The 13,904-nt window shown below is 40.7% G+C and overlaps 2 protein-coding genes across 5 annotated transcripts; both read left to right on the forward strand.

The window, feature by feature from the left end:
• The first annotated feature begins 3,976 nt into the window (after positions 1–3,976).
• On the forward strand, positions 3,977–8,512 carry LOC117927155 (cation/H(+) antiporter 18-like). Of its 4 annotated transcripts, none has more exons than XM_034846600.1 (5): positions 3,977–4,097; positions 4,426–4,581; positions 4,869–5,117; positions 6,025–7,026; positions 7,108–8,512. In XM_034846600.1, the coding sequence occupies exons 3-5, from the start codon at positions 4,929–4,931 to the stop codon at positions 8,278–8,280; spliced, it is 2,364 nt and encodes a 787-aa protein (XP_034702491.1). In that variant the 5' UTR covers positions 3,977–4,097; positions 4,426–4,581; positions 4,869–4,928; the 3' UTR covers positions 8,281–8,512. The 4 variants fall into 4 exon arrangements, with proteins under 4 accessions (XP_034702491.1, XP_034702474.1, XP_034702466.1 ...); XM_034846583.1 differs by having other exon boundaries at positions 4,435–4,581; XM_034846575.1 differs by lacking the exon at positions 4,426–4,581.
• Positions 8,513–9,492: 980 nt separating this feature from the next.
• Positions 9,493–13,904, forward strand: LOC117933024 (cation/H(+) antiporter 18-like). The gene is made up of 4 exons (XM_034854374.1): positions 9,493–9,687; positions 10,804–11,037; positions 11,472–12,473; positions 12,555–13,904. Exons 2-4 carry the CDS (start codon positions 10,849–10,851, stop codon positions 13,722–13,724), a joined length of 2,361 nt encoding a protein of 786 aa, XP_034710265.1. The 5' UTR covers positions 9,493–9,687; positions 10,804–10,848; the 3' UTR covers positions 13,725–13,904.

The following is a 13,904-nucleotide window of genomic DNA, read 5'->3' on the forward strand; positions in this document are numbered from 1 at the left end:
CTTTCGTTTGGAGTCGTACTCCTCATCCAGTGGTTCTCCGTGGATATAGTTGATGATGGCTTTGGGGGCGACTGGGATCCTGGAGGTCCCGGAGTTGCGATTTCGGGGAGTGTCTCTAACTTTGGTATCTGAGCGGATGTATTGCCTCAAATGTCCCGCCTTTATGAGCCTTTCCACCAAATAATGGAGGCTCCTGCATGTCTTTGTAGTGTGGCCATGCTCCTTATGGTAGGCACACTTCTTGCTATGATCCCTTTTGGCTGGGTCCGCTCTGAGGGGTCCGGGCCACCTGAAGTTGGACAGGTCTTGGATCATAGGGAGGAGTTTCTCGTAGGATATGGAAAGGGGTGTGAGTGGTGGTAGTTCTGGGTGACTTTGCTCTTCTTGTCTTCGACAGGACGGCCTTGGCCGGCCCGGAAGTTTGGAACTTCTTTCTGCACCGCTTCTGGATGTTTGTCCGGTAACCAAAATTTGCTGGGTGGTTGCACGCACGTCGTCTTCTAGCATTGAGTATTTGTCTGCGTGCCGGAACAAGTCGTCCATTGTCGTGGGAGGCTTTTTAGCGAGCGACTCGAAGAATGGAGTGTCTGGACAAATGCTTCGTTTGAAGATCTGAAGGATAGCATCCATGCTGTAAGCCTCTACTTGGAACACAAGTATTGCCCCACAAAAGCTTCCGATAGGTCCCTGAAGTTATCAACAGAGTTCGGGGGTAGTTGGTGAAACCATGAGAGAGCCTGACCTTGTAGGCTAGCGGGGAATACTTTGCATAACAATGCGTCGTTTCCTATGTCGAGAGTCATGAGCTATCGATAATGCATGATATGGTTGAAGGGGTCACTGGACCCATCATACGTGAAAAATTTTGGTATGAGAAATCCCCTTAGAGGGTCGTAATGAATAATATGCGAGCAAAAAGACGTGGAGAGCATGTCGTCTAGCCTTTTGCTGATAGAGCCAATGGGTGGCTCGTTTGGAGAGTTTCTTCCAACTTGTCGTACAGCTTGGTGCGGGAGGATGTTCTGCACAACGGGTGTGACCAGGGGGTCAGGGTGTGTTTCCCAGGTTGTGGCCGCTGGCGGCCTTGTCTTCCCAGGCTCCTGTGGGCCTAGCCTCGCGCGCATCGCGTCCGACAATTGGGGTCTTTTGTTGCGTTGTCTCTTTGATGAGAGACGAGTAGAGTCTAAGCTTTCATCTTGGGAAGCTTGGTGCATGGGCGTGGGCCGTTCTTGAGGTCGAATATTACGCGCCTCGGGGATGACCCCCGCAGTCCCAGGATATATTGATTCTAGATCAGGCCTTGAGTTTGCTCCTTGGCTTCTTGAGCGCTGACCACGAGAAGGCCCCGCCGATGAAGCCTGGATGTGTAACACAACATTTTCTTCTCTCAGTCTCGCTGTTTCCTAGAGGAGAGCCTGCATTTGTTGCTCGCTCTCCAACTGTCTCCTTTCCATGGCTTCGCACCACTCGAAATAGTCTTCGTCTCCCTTAGCCGACGAGCAGCTTCTGGAAGGTGTGGACATCTTCGCCGTCGACTGAACAAAGACTTCCCACAGACGGCGCCAATGTTGATGCCTCGCGTCCCAGGGATCCACGCAGCTGCCAAGTGGACGCGCGCTTTCAACCAAGAATGAATTCTGGCTCAGTCAATCCTACAAAAGATGTCCGGACAGGATGTTTGGATACATCCTCCGATGGTTTTGTTATCCATGGTTCAAAGGATCAGGCTGTTGCCCTTTTTCCTGAGTTAGTTGGCTTACCTTCTTCTTTCCGTGAAGGTTCTTTTATATAGTGTCAGAAGCTATGCTCCTCTCTTTAATGGTGGGAAGATTTTGTGACTTGTCATGATGTCCCTGAGGTGATGGTAGAATCATCATCACCTCTTAGGCGGCTGTCAGAAATCGTGGGAGGTGACTTGCCATCACTACTGTCCTTTCGCTCTGCAGACGGCGAAATGTGGGTTGTGATAGGTTGTATAGGGTGACTCAGCATGGCTTGCTTTTTACGGTCAATGATCCAGACAATATATCCGGATAGAATAGAGCATCGTCCAGGTATAATATTTAAGAGTGTCATGTGCCCCCCCTGGGGGACCCGAATAAAGCTGGCTTGCCACGTGTTCCCCTTGGGGGGGCACGGATAGAGTTGATCCGGATAGAGGTGGTGTGCCACGTGGACTCTAGGGAGGGGGGGGGGGGGGGGGGGGGGGGGGGGGGGGGAGGGGGGGGGTCCCTACATGTGTGACAAGGGCACTTAGTTCATGGGAGCACTACGTGCTCAATAGAAGGCAATGGTGACCCTTCAAGAACAATTTTTAAAGAATAAGTAAGAATTGTTTTCACTAATTTTTAAAAATGAAAGGAAACATTGGTCCATTTGACTATATTTTATGAAATTTATTTCTAAAAATTGTTTTTAAGTTAATGAATAAAAAAATTGAAAATAAGTTTTAAAAAACATGGCAAACAAGTCCTAATTTTTTTAATTAATCTAATTTGAATCCATATCTGATTTAGACAATCAAGACGATATTAGCTAGCAAATCCCATCCATGGAGATGTCTCAATTCCTCTTTAAAGAAGCAACGTATTCAAGCTCAATTCTCTAATCACTTTGTTTGGAAGCACAGAAAAGGCTGGAAATATGTGCCATATTAAATATCAATTAAAAGTTTAGACTATGTAACTTTATGCTTTCTTCCAACCTCGCTGGACACCCATTAGGCCATTAGTTCAATGCACCCCACCATTGATTCTTTGCAATTTTTTTTTTTTAAATCTTTTTATTTTCTTTTATTTTTTCTCGGGATCCAAACATCCTCACATGTAAGGTGCCATTTGTTTCTCCTAGGTCAAAACCTCCACCTGAATTATTGATAAAGCAACCTTCACTTCTGTCAACTCAATAAATCTACGGGTAATGAGATAATGGTTTTCCCATTCACTTTCTTGCCGTCCAATCAGATTAGAAGCAATGTTAATGATAGATTATAAAAGGAGAAAACATCTTTGGAAGGAGGGAACAGCTAATGACAACAGTGTGGATTCATTCACATGTATAATAACAACTATTTTACATTTTTTTTTTTTATTAATCGAGGTTGATTTACTTGAAACTTGCAAAGGTACGAGTATGATATATTACTATGAAATATAAATTTTTTAAAAATATTTCATCGTATCATATTAATAATTATTATTTAAAACATTTAAAAAAATTAAAATCATTTTTTAAAAACAAATTATATTTTAAAAATTTTAGAAAGGTAGACTCTGTTTGATAATTGTTTTAAAAAATAATTTTTAAAAATCATTTTTTGATTTTGTAAAATAAAATTTTATTTATAAATCTAAAATGTTTTTAACTCATTTTTAAATATGTTTTAAAAATAATTTTTATATCTAGTATTTTATTTTTAATCATCGGATATGTCTGTATAATTTTTTTATAAAACATTTATTAGAAAACAAGTGAAAGATGTTTTCTAAAAATATCCAAATTTTCTTTTTTAAAAATAGAAAATATAAAATAGAAAATAGTTTTTTGGTTGTTAATTATATTTTTTGTGTGTTTTTTTGTTAATTCCTACTACTTTTCTAACAAAATTTTTGGCTTTTAAGTATAAATTGCGTACAAGCCTTAATTTTAAAAAATATTTAAAAAAATATTACCATGAAAATGATATAAAACAGGAGAAATGCCCAAAAAAAAAGGAAAAGAATTTATCCTGAATATTGGTGATTCCTTAAAAAAAAAGAAAACACAAGACCATGACAGCGATAAATCATACCATTGGATAAAATAGAGGTTTGAGAAAATCTCCATGGGTAAATGGGTCCACAAGAAAAAAAAATCCGAGGTATTTTCGTAAATAAACTGACTGTAGAATGGTAATATGGTCATTGCATCAGTTTTCGCGGTTCTATTTATATGTAAGGCTTCTTGGTTTCCACAGTGATTCGTTCTCTCACTCCAATCTCTCTTTCTCGCCTCCTCTGCAATCCCTCAGCAATCTAGAAGCTTCACTGTGGAATCGAGAAGCTTCCATGAGGTTATGATGACGATGGTGTTTCATCCATGACGAATATGATGAACAGGTCACTGTCTTCTCTCTATGTTTTTCTTTCTGGATGTATGTTTGCTCATGTACACAGAATGAGGAAGATGAGATCTGAGAGAATTTCTGACTTCCATTTCCCTTTTTCTGTTCTATTCTAGTTTCTCTGAAAAGAAGTCACAATATGTGAAAATTTTGCTTGAAATGGAAATATTTTCCTCATTCGTGAGATCTTTTCATTGTTTGGAAAGTAGAAAACTGAAAAGAATTTAACATTATCATTTTTGTAACATATATTTTTTTTTTAAATTTTGAAAATTTATTTTGTTTATCAATATTGAGTATTATTTTTGATTTTTTGAGTGGAGGAATTGCAGAGGAAGCTGCAAATTTGATGTGCTTTGGAGGGCACTACTGTCATATTTGTATTCAATGCATGCAAAATTTGGATCGAAGTGTGAAGCGCAGAGACTGATTTTGAATCGAATGTTGTTTATGAAAAGACAGAAATGCCCATCATGAAGGTCAAATGTTGAGTTAAATATCTAGTTAGTGGAGTTTTATTTCTCAAAACTGGTTACAAGCTTGTGGGCTATAAACAATTTTAGAAAGTTACGAGTAATGGTCAATTACATACCAAATTTATGTGGCTTTTTTTTTGCTACTTTTTTGAATTTTCATAGTCATATTTTGGAATTTATCACATGGAGTTTATTCATAGGTGCATATTTAGGAGGATTGTTGGCAGCCCATGTGTTAAAGGCTAGTGTCTAGAGCTTGGAATTTATAGCTTGATTGTGATATGATGCAGGAAGTGAAGTGAGAAATGGCAGCTTTCATCTATTTGGAATGTGCTTTGTTTTGATGAAAAATGGCAACAGATGTGACTTGTCCACCACCCACCAAGGCCACATCAAATGGGGTTTTCCAGGGGGATAATCCCGTTCATTTTGCCCTCCCTCTAGCTATTGTGCAGATATGCCTTGTAGTTGTGGTTACGCGCTGTCTTGCTTTTCTTATGAAGCCACTGCGACAACCTCGTGTGATAGCAGAGATTGTTGTAAGTTCTTTTTACTCTATCCCTCACCTTGAATGCATTGATGTTCTTTTAGACTATGTTGGTTTTTGGATCTCTGGAAAATGGGAGGGATAAGCTTATGTTGATGATAAGCTTCTTTGTGCCACTTTTCTCTTTCTGTCCAATTTGTTTTTTTTCTCATGGTCCCAACTGTATTCTGTATCTAATTTTTTGAACCCCTTATTTTGGTTGGCATCTGGATGTTTCCTTTTATAAGGAGTTTTATATGATATCCATTTTCTCTAGCGGAAGTGCAATTGAAAAAGCTGTGAGAATTCATTATATAGTGATGGTTGGAAAATCTTTTCATGCTTTTGAATTTTATGTTATTTGCAGATGATTTCAAAATGTTATATTGCTTCAGCAAATCCAAGTACTTTCCACATATTGGGTCTTATCTGATATTGTTTGATCCATATTATATTAGATACTAGGTCTCTCAGTAGCAGCTTCTGAAAATATCAGTGAGATTAAACTCAAGAAATAAAAGTTGTACTAACATTTTGGTTTTCTGGGATTGAAGCGGTTTATTGAAATTTGAAGTTCTAGGAACATTTAGCATACCCATACTGCTGTTTGAGAAAACTTGATAGTTCTAGGAAACTCTTGCCACTATTGTTCTTGCAACACAGCTTCTCCAAAAGAAAGATGAGCATGTCGTAAATACGGATTGTTTCCTTGTTTTTCTGGGTTATGGTTTTGCAAGTTTGAAAGAAAGGTGCTTCAAAGATATAAATAGGCTTATGTGGACTTTAATTTTCATTTAGTTCAATGGATGAAATATATACCAAATCACTCACGTCTATTCTCCTTGCACTTATGTTATAAGCACAGATTCTCTGTATTCATTGCATGGTGGAGAAATAGGCTTTGATTTTCATTTTGGCAGGGAGGAATATTACTTGGTCCATCAGCTCTGGGTCGCAACAAACACTATCTGCATTCCATTTTTCCACCAAAAAGCCTCACAGTGTTGGATACTCTGGCAAACCTTGGTCTTCTCTTCTTTCTATTCATTGTAGGCTTGGAGTTAGATCTCAAGTCCCTCCATCGCGCTGGAAAGAAAGCTCTTAGCATCGCTGTTGCAGGAATCAGCCTTCCTTTTGCTTTAGGAGTTGGTACATCTTTTGTCCTCAGAGCAACCATTTCCAAGGGTGTAGATGCAGGTCCATTTCTTGTATTCATGGGGGTGGCCCTCTCTATCACTGCCTTCCCTGTTTTGGCCCGTATCCTTGCAGAGCTCAAGCTTTTAACCACTGATGTTGGTCAAATGGCCATGTCTGCTGCTGCTGTCAATGATGTGGCTGCATGGATTCTACTTGCTCTTGCCATTTCTCTCTCTGGCACTGGTCGTTCCCCCATAATCTCATTATGGGTGTTCTTGTGTGGATTTGGTTTTGTCCTGTGCTGTTCACTCATTGCCCCACGAATCTTCAGATGGATGGCTCAGCGTTGCCCTGAGGGTGAGCCAGTGGACGAGATGTATATATGTGCTACTTTAGCTGCTGTTTTGGCAGCTGGGTTTGTTACTGATGCCATTGGGATTCATGCTCTTTTTGGTGCTTTTGTGATGGGAATTCTTGTGCCCAAAGAAGGTCCTTTTGCAAGTGCTCTTGTGGAAAAAGTTGAGGACCTTGTTTCTGGCCTCCTCCTTCCGTTGTACTTTGTCTCAAGCGGATTGAAGACTGATGTGTCCACCATTAGGGGGCTTCAATCATGGAGTCTCCTTGTTTTGGTCATATTTACAGCCTGTTTGGGGAAGATTGTAGGCACCATTGCTGTCTCCCTCTGTTGCAGAATGCCTGTTCGGGAGGCTCTTGCTCTGGGGTTCCTAATGAACAGCAAGGGCTTGGTGGAGCTCATTGTACTCAACATTGGCAAAGAGAGAAAGGTAGAACATAAGATTTGCTGCAATCACTGATTCGTTGCAATGCTTTATTTTTAATTTGTACTTCAATGGTGATTTTTGCAGGTATTGAATGATCAAACATTTGCAATCATGGTTCTGATGGCTCTCTTCACAACCTTTATCACAACACCTCTAGTTATAGCAGTATACAAGCCAGCTAAAAGGCCAAGTAAAGCAGATTACAAGCACAGGACAGTTGATAGAAAGAACCCCAATGGTGAACTTCGAATCTTGGTCTGTTTCCAAAGTACAAACAACATTCCTACAATGATCAATCTCATTGAGGCTTCACGCGGGACGGGGAAGAGGGAAGGACTTTGTGTCTATGCAATGCACCTCATGGAGCTCTCAGAGAGGTCATCTGTAATATCGATGGTTCACAAGGCAAGAAAGAATGGGCTACCATTTTGGAACAAGGGACTGCCCTCAGGTTCCAACCAAGTAATTGTAGCGTTTGAGGCTTTCGGGCAGCTCAGCAGTGTGTCTATCAGACCAATGATAGCAATTTCAGCCATGTCCAACATCCACGAGGACATCTGCACAAGTGCTGAAAGGAAAAGGGTAGCAATCATCATCCTCCCATTCCATAAGCACCAGAGACTTGATGGAACATTGGAGACCACCAGAAGTGAATTCAGCTTGGTCAACAGAAAGGTCCTCGAGCATGCTCCATGCTCTGTTGGGATCCTAGTTGACCGCGGCCTCGGTGGTACCGCCCAAGTATCTGCAAGCAACGTCTCCTCCATAATCACAGTCCCATTCTTTGGTGGCTGCGACGACCGCGAAGCCCTCTCATATGGTGCACGCATGGCTGAGCATCCCGGCATCAGTCTAGTGGCCATTCGCTTCTTAATCCACCCAGACGTCCAGGGAGAGGCACCCACCCCTGACTCACACGACAACCGCAACTCCTTATTAGATGAAAACTTCTTAGCTGAATTCAAGCACAATTCATCACTCAACAGCGCGGTCAAATTCGAAGAAAGAGTGGTAAAAAATGCTGCCGAAGCCATGGAAATCATCCGCGAATACCACCGCTGCACCATGTTTGTTGTAGGTCGAATGCCAGAGGGTCAAGTCGTTGCTGGATTGAGCCCAAAGACCGAGTTCCCGGAATTGGGGCCAGTGGGCAGCTTGCTAACTTCTCCTGGTTTTCCCACAGTAGCATCAGTACTTGTTGTGCAGCAGTATCAACCCGGGTCATTTCCAAACTCGGAGATTTTCTCCGAGGAGTAGTGTTGGCGGTGATCACGAGATGAAGTTATATCTCCTTTATTCCAAGGTTTGATGGCATGATTATAATGATTCTACATTTCTTATATTATTTGTCTAATTTACGTGGAAAGATTAAAGGAATAATGTATGCAGAAAAATGCAAGATATCGCAAACAAAGTCCGCAACTCTAAAGAGGTTCTTCGTTCCTCTCTTCCTAATCATTATACCTTTGTGAGGTTTTTCACTCGTAAAGAGAGTAGGGTGAATGAAGAAGTTGTGATAGAAAAATAAAATGAATAAATGGGACCAAATGATAGTTTTGTCATTTCATGCTCGAAAGGGCAATTATTTGATCCTAGGCACGATGTGGATCCCGTATCCACATTTCAGGATTTCAGCTGATCCTCTCTACACCTTCAATACCAACTAAAGGAACCGTAAAAAGATTCAATGAAAAAGGAAAAAGATTATGCCCAAACAACCAAACAGCTCCAAGGAAGGACTGGTCCTCCAGTAGCAGCTTTTCCCACAACAGGGCTTCCCAACACGGCTGACCCCACCCACTTCTCCCAACTCCCTTCTGAGATTTAGATTTTTGTCGTTTTTCTCTTCTTTATTTCCTTCTTCTGGTGCAACCCCCCTCTCTTTGTCCTTTTCTCCCTGAATCGCACGGATAGTGAAAAAAATCCCAAGTTCTAGACACCTTTTTTTTAAAGTCGTGAGTCATCGAACCTAAAACGGACAACCCTCAAACCTAAAACAACGGACAATATCTTCGTCATCAATTAAATTATCTTGAGCCGTTTGATTTTTAATTTATTTGATGATAATGTTGAATATATATATATTTTTTTAATTTTGATAACGTTGTATTTTTTTATTTGATATAAATTTATATAGATGAGTTAATGTTATTTGATCTACTTGATGGATTTTTAGTTTTAATTTATAATTATAAAATATTAAAATATTTTTTACCTTCATAAAAATTCTTTTGGTGGGTTTTGTTAGCAAGACAGTAGAGTTGTTTTTTTAATTATTATTATTATTAAATTTTTTAGTTAATTATTTAAAATTTCTCCCAACCTAACCAAGATCTCCCAAAATCAAGGGACGGCTGGAATGTGTCGCCAACAAATCCGAGGCATTTTTGCAAATAAAGCAAATCAAGAATGGCAATATGGTCATAGCATTGATTTTCGCGATTCTATTTAATGTCGCTCGACTTCATCTTCCGTCCTGCACTCACCCCAACTTCTCTCTCTTCTTCCTCTGCAATTCCTCTTCTCGGAGATTTGGGGAACGACCCGGAATCTTCTGCAATTTCTTTTCTCGGAGATTTGGAGAACGATCTAGAAGCGTCCATGTGGTTACGATGATGAAGATATGGTGGAAACAACTCCTTCCATGACGAAGATGACGATCAGGTCATTGTCTTCTCTCTCTGCGTTTCTCTCTGGATATGTGCTTGTATAGAGAAATGAGGAGGGATCTGAGAAAAATCTTTCCTTTTCCATTCCATTTCATTTTTTTTTTGTTTTGTTTTCTATTAGTTTCTCTAAATAGAAAATTTGATCGAATATGAGAATCTTAGTCGAAACGAAAATATTTTTTAATGAAACGGTATCTAAAACATCATTCAGTTAAGAAACATGACCTAGAAAACTGATTTTTTTAAATTTTTTTATATATCGATTTGATAATGATAAGTGAGAATTAGGTAAGCGATGAAAATTTAATGTGCTTTGGAGGGTACTATTGTCATCTTGTATTTAATGCATGCAAATTTCTCGGGTGAGTGAAGCAAGGCAGATGTTGACTTTCAATTAAATAGTATTTCTGAAAAGACAGAAACGCCCATTCCAAGGTCAAACCTTGTTTCTAAAATGGAAACAAAAACAAAAATGGAAAGAAGCTGAGCATTGACACGTCATAAGGCCACGTGGCAACAAATTTGGAGCCGAAGTTGTGGGGTCTTGTGCCTCGTGGCTGGACTGTCAAAATCCACCATGTTCTGAAATCTGATCAAATCAAATTCTTGATCCACTTTCTCTTTATTTACTGTTAATATCGAGTATCGAGTATTTGATTACAGGTAATTGTCAATTACTTACCAAATTTAAGTGGTTATTTTTAAAATTTTTGTATATTGAAAAATAAAAGATTAAATAGGGAAAGAATTATGAAAAATGATAAGATCAAAAATAATTATCAATCCCTATAAAGAATCCAAAACAAGGAAGATCCAACTAATAATGGTTTGAAATATTTCTAAATATGGAAAGAATTATGAAAAATGATAAGATCAAGAAGTAATTATCAATCCCTATAAAGAATTCAAAACAAGGAAGATCCAACTAATAATGATTTGAAAATATTTCTATTTGAAGTATTTTTTTTCTAAAAATGTCTTTGGAAGTTCTTTAGCTTTTTAAAAGCATTTTCCAGATCTTATCAGATGATGATTCATGAATGGATTTATAAGAGGATTGGTGAGGTGGGCTAGAGCTTGGCATTCATAGTTTGATTGTGGAATGATGCAGGAAGTGAAGTGAGAATTGGCAATTCTCATGCGTTGTTGGTGAAATATGTCGACAAATGTGACTTGCCCACCACCCACCAAGGCCACATCAAATGGGGTGTTCCAGGGGGATAATCCCATTCATTTCGCCCTCCCTCTACTTATTGTGCAGATATGCCTTGTGCTTGTGGTTACTCGCTGTCTTGCTTTTCTTCTGAAGCCACTGCGACAGCCTCGCGTGATTGCAGAGATTGTTGTAAGTTCTTTTTACTCTATCCCTCACCTTGAATGCATTCATCTTCAAAATTCGTTCTCTTTCCGTCCAAATAAGTTCTTTTTATTTTCAATTATTCTTAGTATTTATATAATTACCTTAATCCCTTCCTTTTAGAACTATCCTAAGAAGGCTGTTTTTTGTCCAAAATTTCCCAAACATGTTTTGGAAAAACAGGTTTATGCCTTTGAGAACAGAAAACTGTAACTGGCTTTTCTCACTAACAGCTTTAAAATAACAGTGAGAAATTAAACTCAAGGAATAAATTTTGTATTGACATTTTTGTTTTCTGGGATTAAAGGGGTTTCTTGAAGTTTGAAGTTCTTGGTACTTCTAATATACTCCACACTGTTGTTTGGGAAAACCTGATATTCATTGCATGGTGGAGAAATAAACTTCGATTTTCATTTTGGCAGGGAGGAATATTACTTGGTCCATCAGCTCTGGGTCGCAACAAACACTATCTGCATTCCATTTTTCCACCTAAAAGCCTCACAGTGTTGGATACTCTGGCAAACCTTGGTCTTCTCTTCTTTCTATTCCTTGTAGGCTTGGAGTTGGATCTCAACTCCCTCCGTCGCACTGGAAAGAAAGCTCTTAGCATTGCTGTTGCAGGAATCAGCCTTCCTTTTGCTTTAGGAGTTGGTACATCTGTTGTCCTCAGAGCAACCATCTCCAAGGGTGTAGATGCAGGTCCATTTCTTGTATTCATGGGGGTGGCCCTCTCTATCACTGCCTTCCCTGTTTTGGCCCGTATCCTTGCAGAGCTAAAGCTTTTAACCACTGATGTTGGCCGAATGGCCATGTCTGCTGCTGCTGTCAATGATGTGGCTGCATGGATTCTACTTGCTCTTGCCATTGCTCTCTCTGGTACTGGCCGTTCCCCCATAGTAGCATTATGGGTGTTTTTGTGTGGATTTGGTTTTGTCCTTTGCTGTTCACTCATTGCCCCACGAATATTCAAATGGATGGCTCAGCGTTGCCCTGAGGGTGAGCCGGTGGATGAGATGTATGTATGTGCTACTTTAGCTGCTGTTTTGGCAGCTGGGTTTGTTACTGACGCCATTGGGATTCATGCGCTCTTTGGTGCTTTTGTGATGGGAATTCTTGTCCCCAAAGAAGGTCCTTTCGCAGGTGCTCTTGTGGAAAAAGTTGAGGACCTTGTATCTGGCCTCCTCCTTCCGTTGTACTTTGTCTCAAGCGGATTGAAGACTGATGTGGCCACCATTAGGGGGCTTCAATCATGGGGTCTCCTTGTTTTGGTCATATTTACAGCCTGTTTGGGGAAGATTGCAGGCACCATTGCTGTCTCCCTTAGTTGGAGAATGCCTGTTCCGGAGGCTCTAGCTCTGGGGTTCCTAATGAACAGCAAGGGCTTGGTGGAGCTCATTGTCCTCAACATTGGTAAAGAGAGAAAGGTAGAACATAAGCTTTATTGCAATCACCGATTTGTTGCAATGGTTTATTTCTAACTTGTACTTTAATGGTGATTTTTGCAGGTATTGAATGATCAAACATTTGCCATCATGGTTCTCATGGCTCTCTTCACAACCTTTATCACAACACCTCTAGTTATAGCAGTATACAAGCCGGCTAAAAGGACAAGTAAAGCCGATTACAATCACAGAACAATTGATAGAAAGAACCCCAATGCTGAACTTCGAATATTGGTTTGTTTCCAGAGTACAAACAGCATTCCTACAATTATCAATCTCGTTGAGGCTTCACGTGGAACCGCGAAGAGGGAAGGACTTTGTGTCTATGCAATGCACCTCATGGAGCTGTCAGAGAGGTCATCTGCAATACTGATGGTTCACAAGGCAAGAAAGAATGGGCTACCCTTTTGGAACAAGGCCCTGCGCTCTGGTTCCAACCAATTAATTGTGGCGTTTGAGGCTTTCGGGCAGCTCAGCAGAGTGTCTATCAGGCCAATGACAGCAATTTCAGCCATGTCCAGCATGCACGAGGACATCTGCACAAGTGCTGAAAGGAAAAGGGCAGCGATCATCATCCTCCCATTCCATAAGCACCAGAGATTTGATGGAACATTGGAGACTAGCAGAAGTGAATTCGGGGTGGTCAACAGAAAGGTCCTCGAGCATGCTCGATGCTCAGTTGGGATCCTAGTAGACCGCGACCTCGGTGGAACGGCCCAAGTATCTGCAAGCAACGTCTCCTCCATCATCACAGTCCCATTCTTTGGCGGCTGCGACGACCGTGAAGCCCTCTCGTACGGTGCACGCATGGCTGAGCATCCCGGCATCAGTCTAGTGGCCATTCGCTTCCTATTCCACCCAGACAACCTGGATGAGGCCATCACGCCTGATCCACACCCCAACCCCAACTCCAACTCCTCATTGGACGAAAACTTCCTGGCTGAATTCAAGAACAAGACGTCACACAACAGCTCGGTCAAATTGGAAGAAAGAGTCGTAAAAAATGCTGCAGGAGCCATCGAAATCATCCGCGAATACCACCGGTGCACCATGTTTGTTGTGGGCCGAACGCCAGAGGGTCAACTCGTTGCTGGATTGAGTCCACTGATCGAGTTCCCGGAACTGGGGCCGGTGGGCAGTTTGCTGACTTGTGGTGGCATTCCCACAGCTGCATCAGTGCTTGTTGTGCAGCAATATCAACCCAGGTCGTTTTCAAACTCAGATATTTCCTAAGAAGTGGTGGAAAACTGTTAAAAGCGCCATTAGCTTTCTACCTTCCGCAAGGAACATTCGGATTTCTTCTTTCCACATCAAGTCTAGTTTGCTTTCGTATAAACAAATAAAAGGCGTTGGATGTTAAAATTTACTTAATTGTAAGATATTATCCAATTAAATATTTTCAGTTTCCCGAAA

This window comes from Vitis riparia, chromosome 2, assembly GCF_004353265.1.
Source record: "Vitis riparia cultivar Riparia Gloire de Montpellier isolate 1030 chromosome 2, EGFV_Vit.rip_1.0, whole genome shotgun sequence".
In the NCBI taxonomy this organism is placed as follows: domain Eukaryota; kingdom Viridiplantae; phylum Streptophyta; class Magnoliopsida; order Vitales; family Vitaceae; genus Vitis; species Vitis riparia.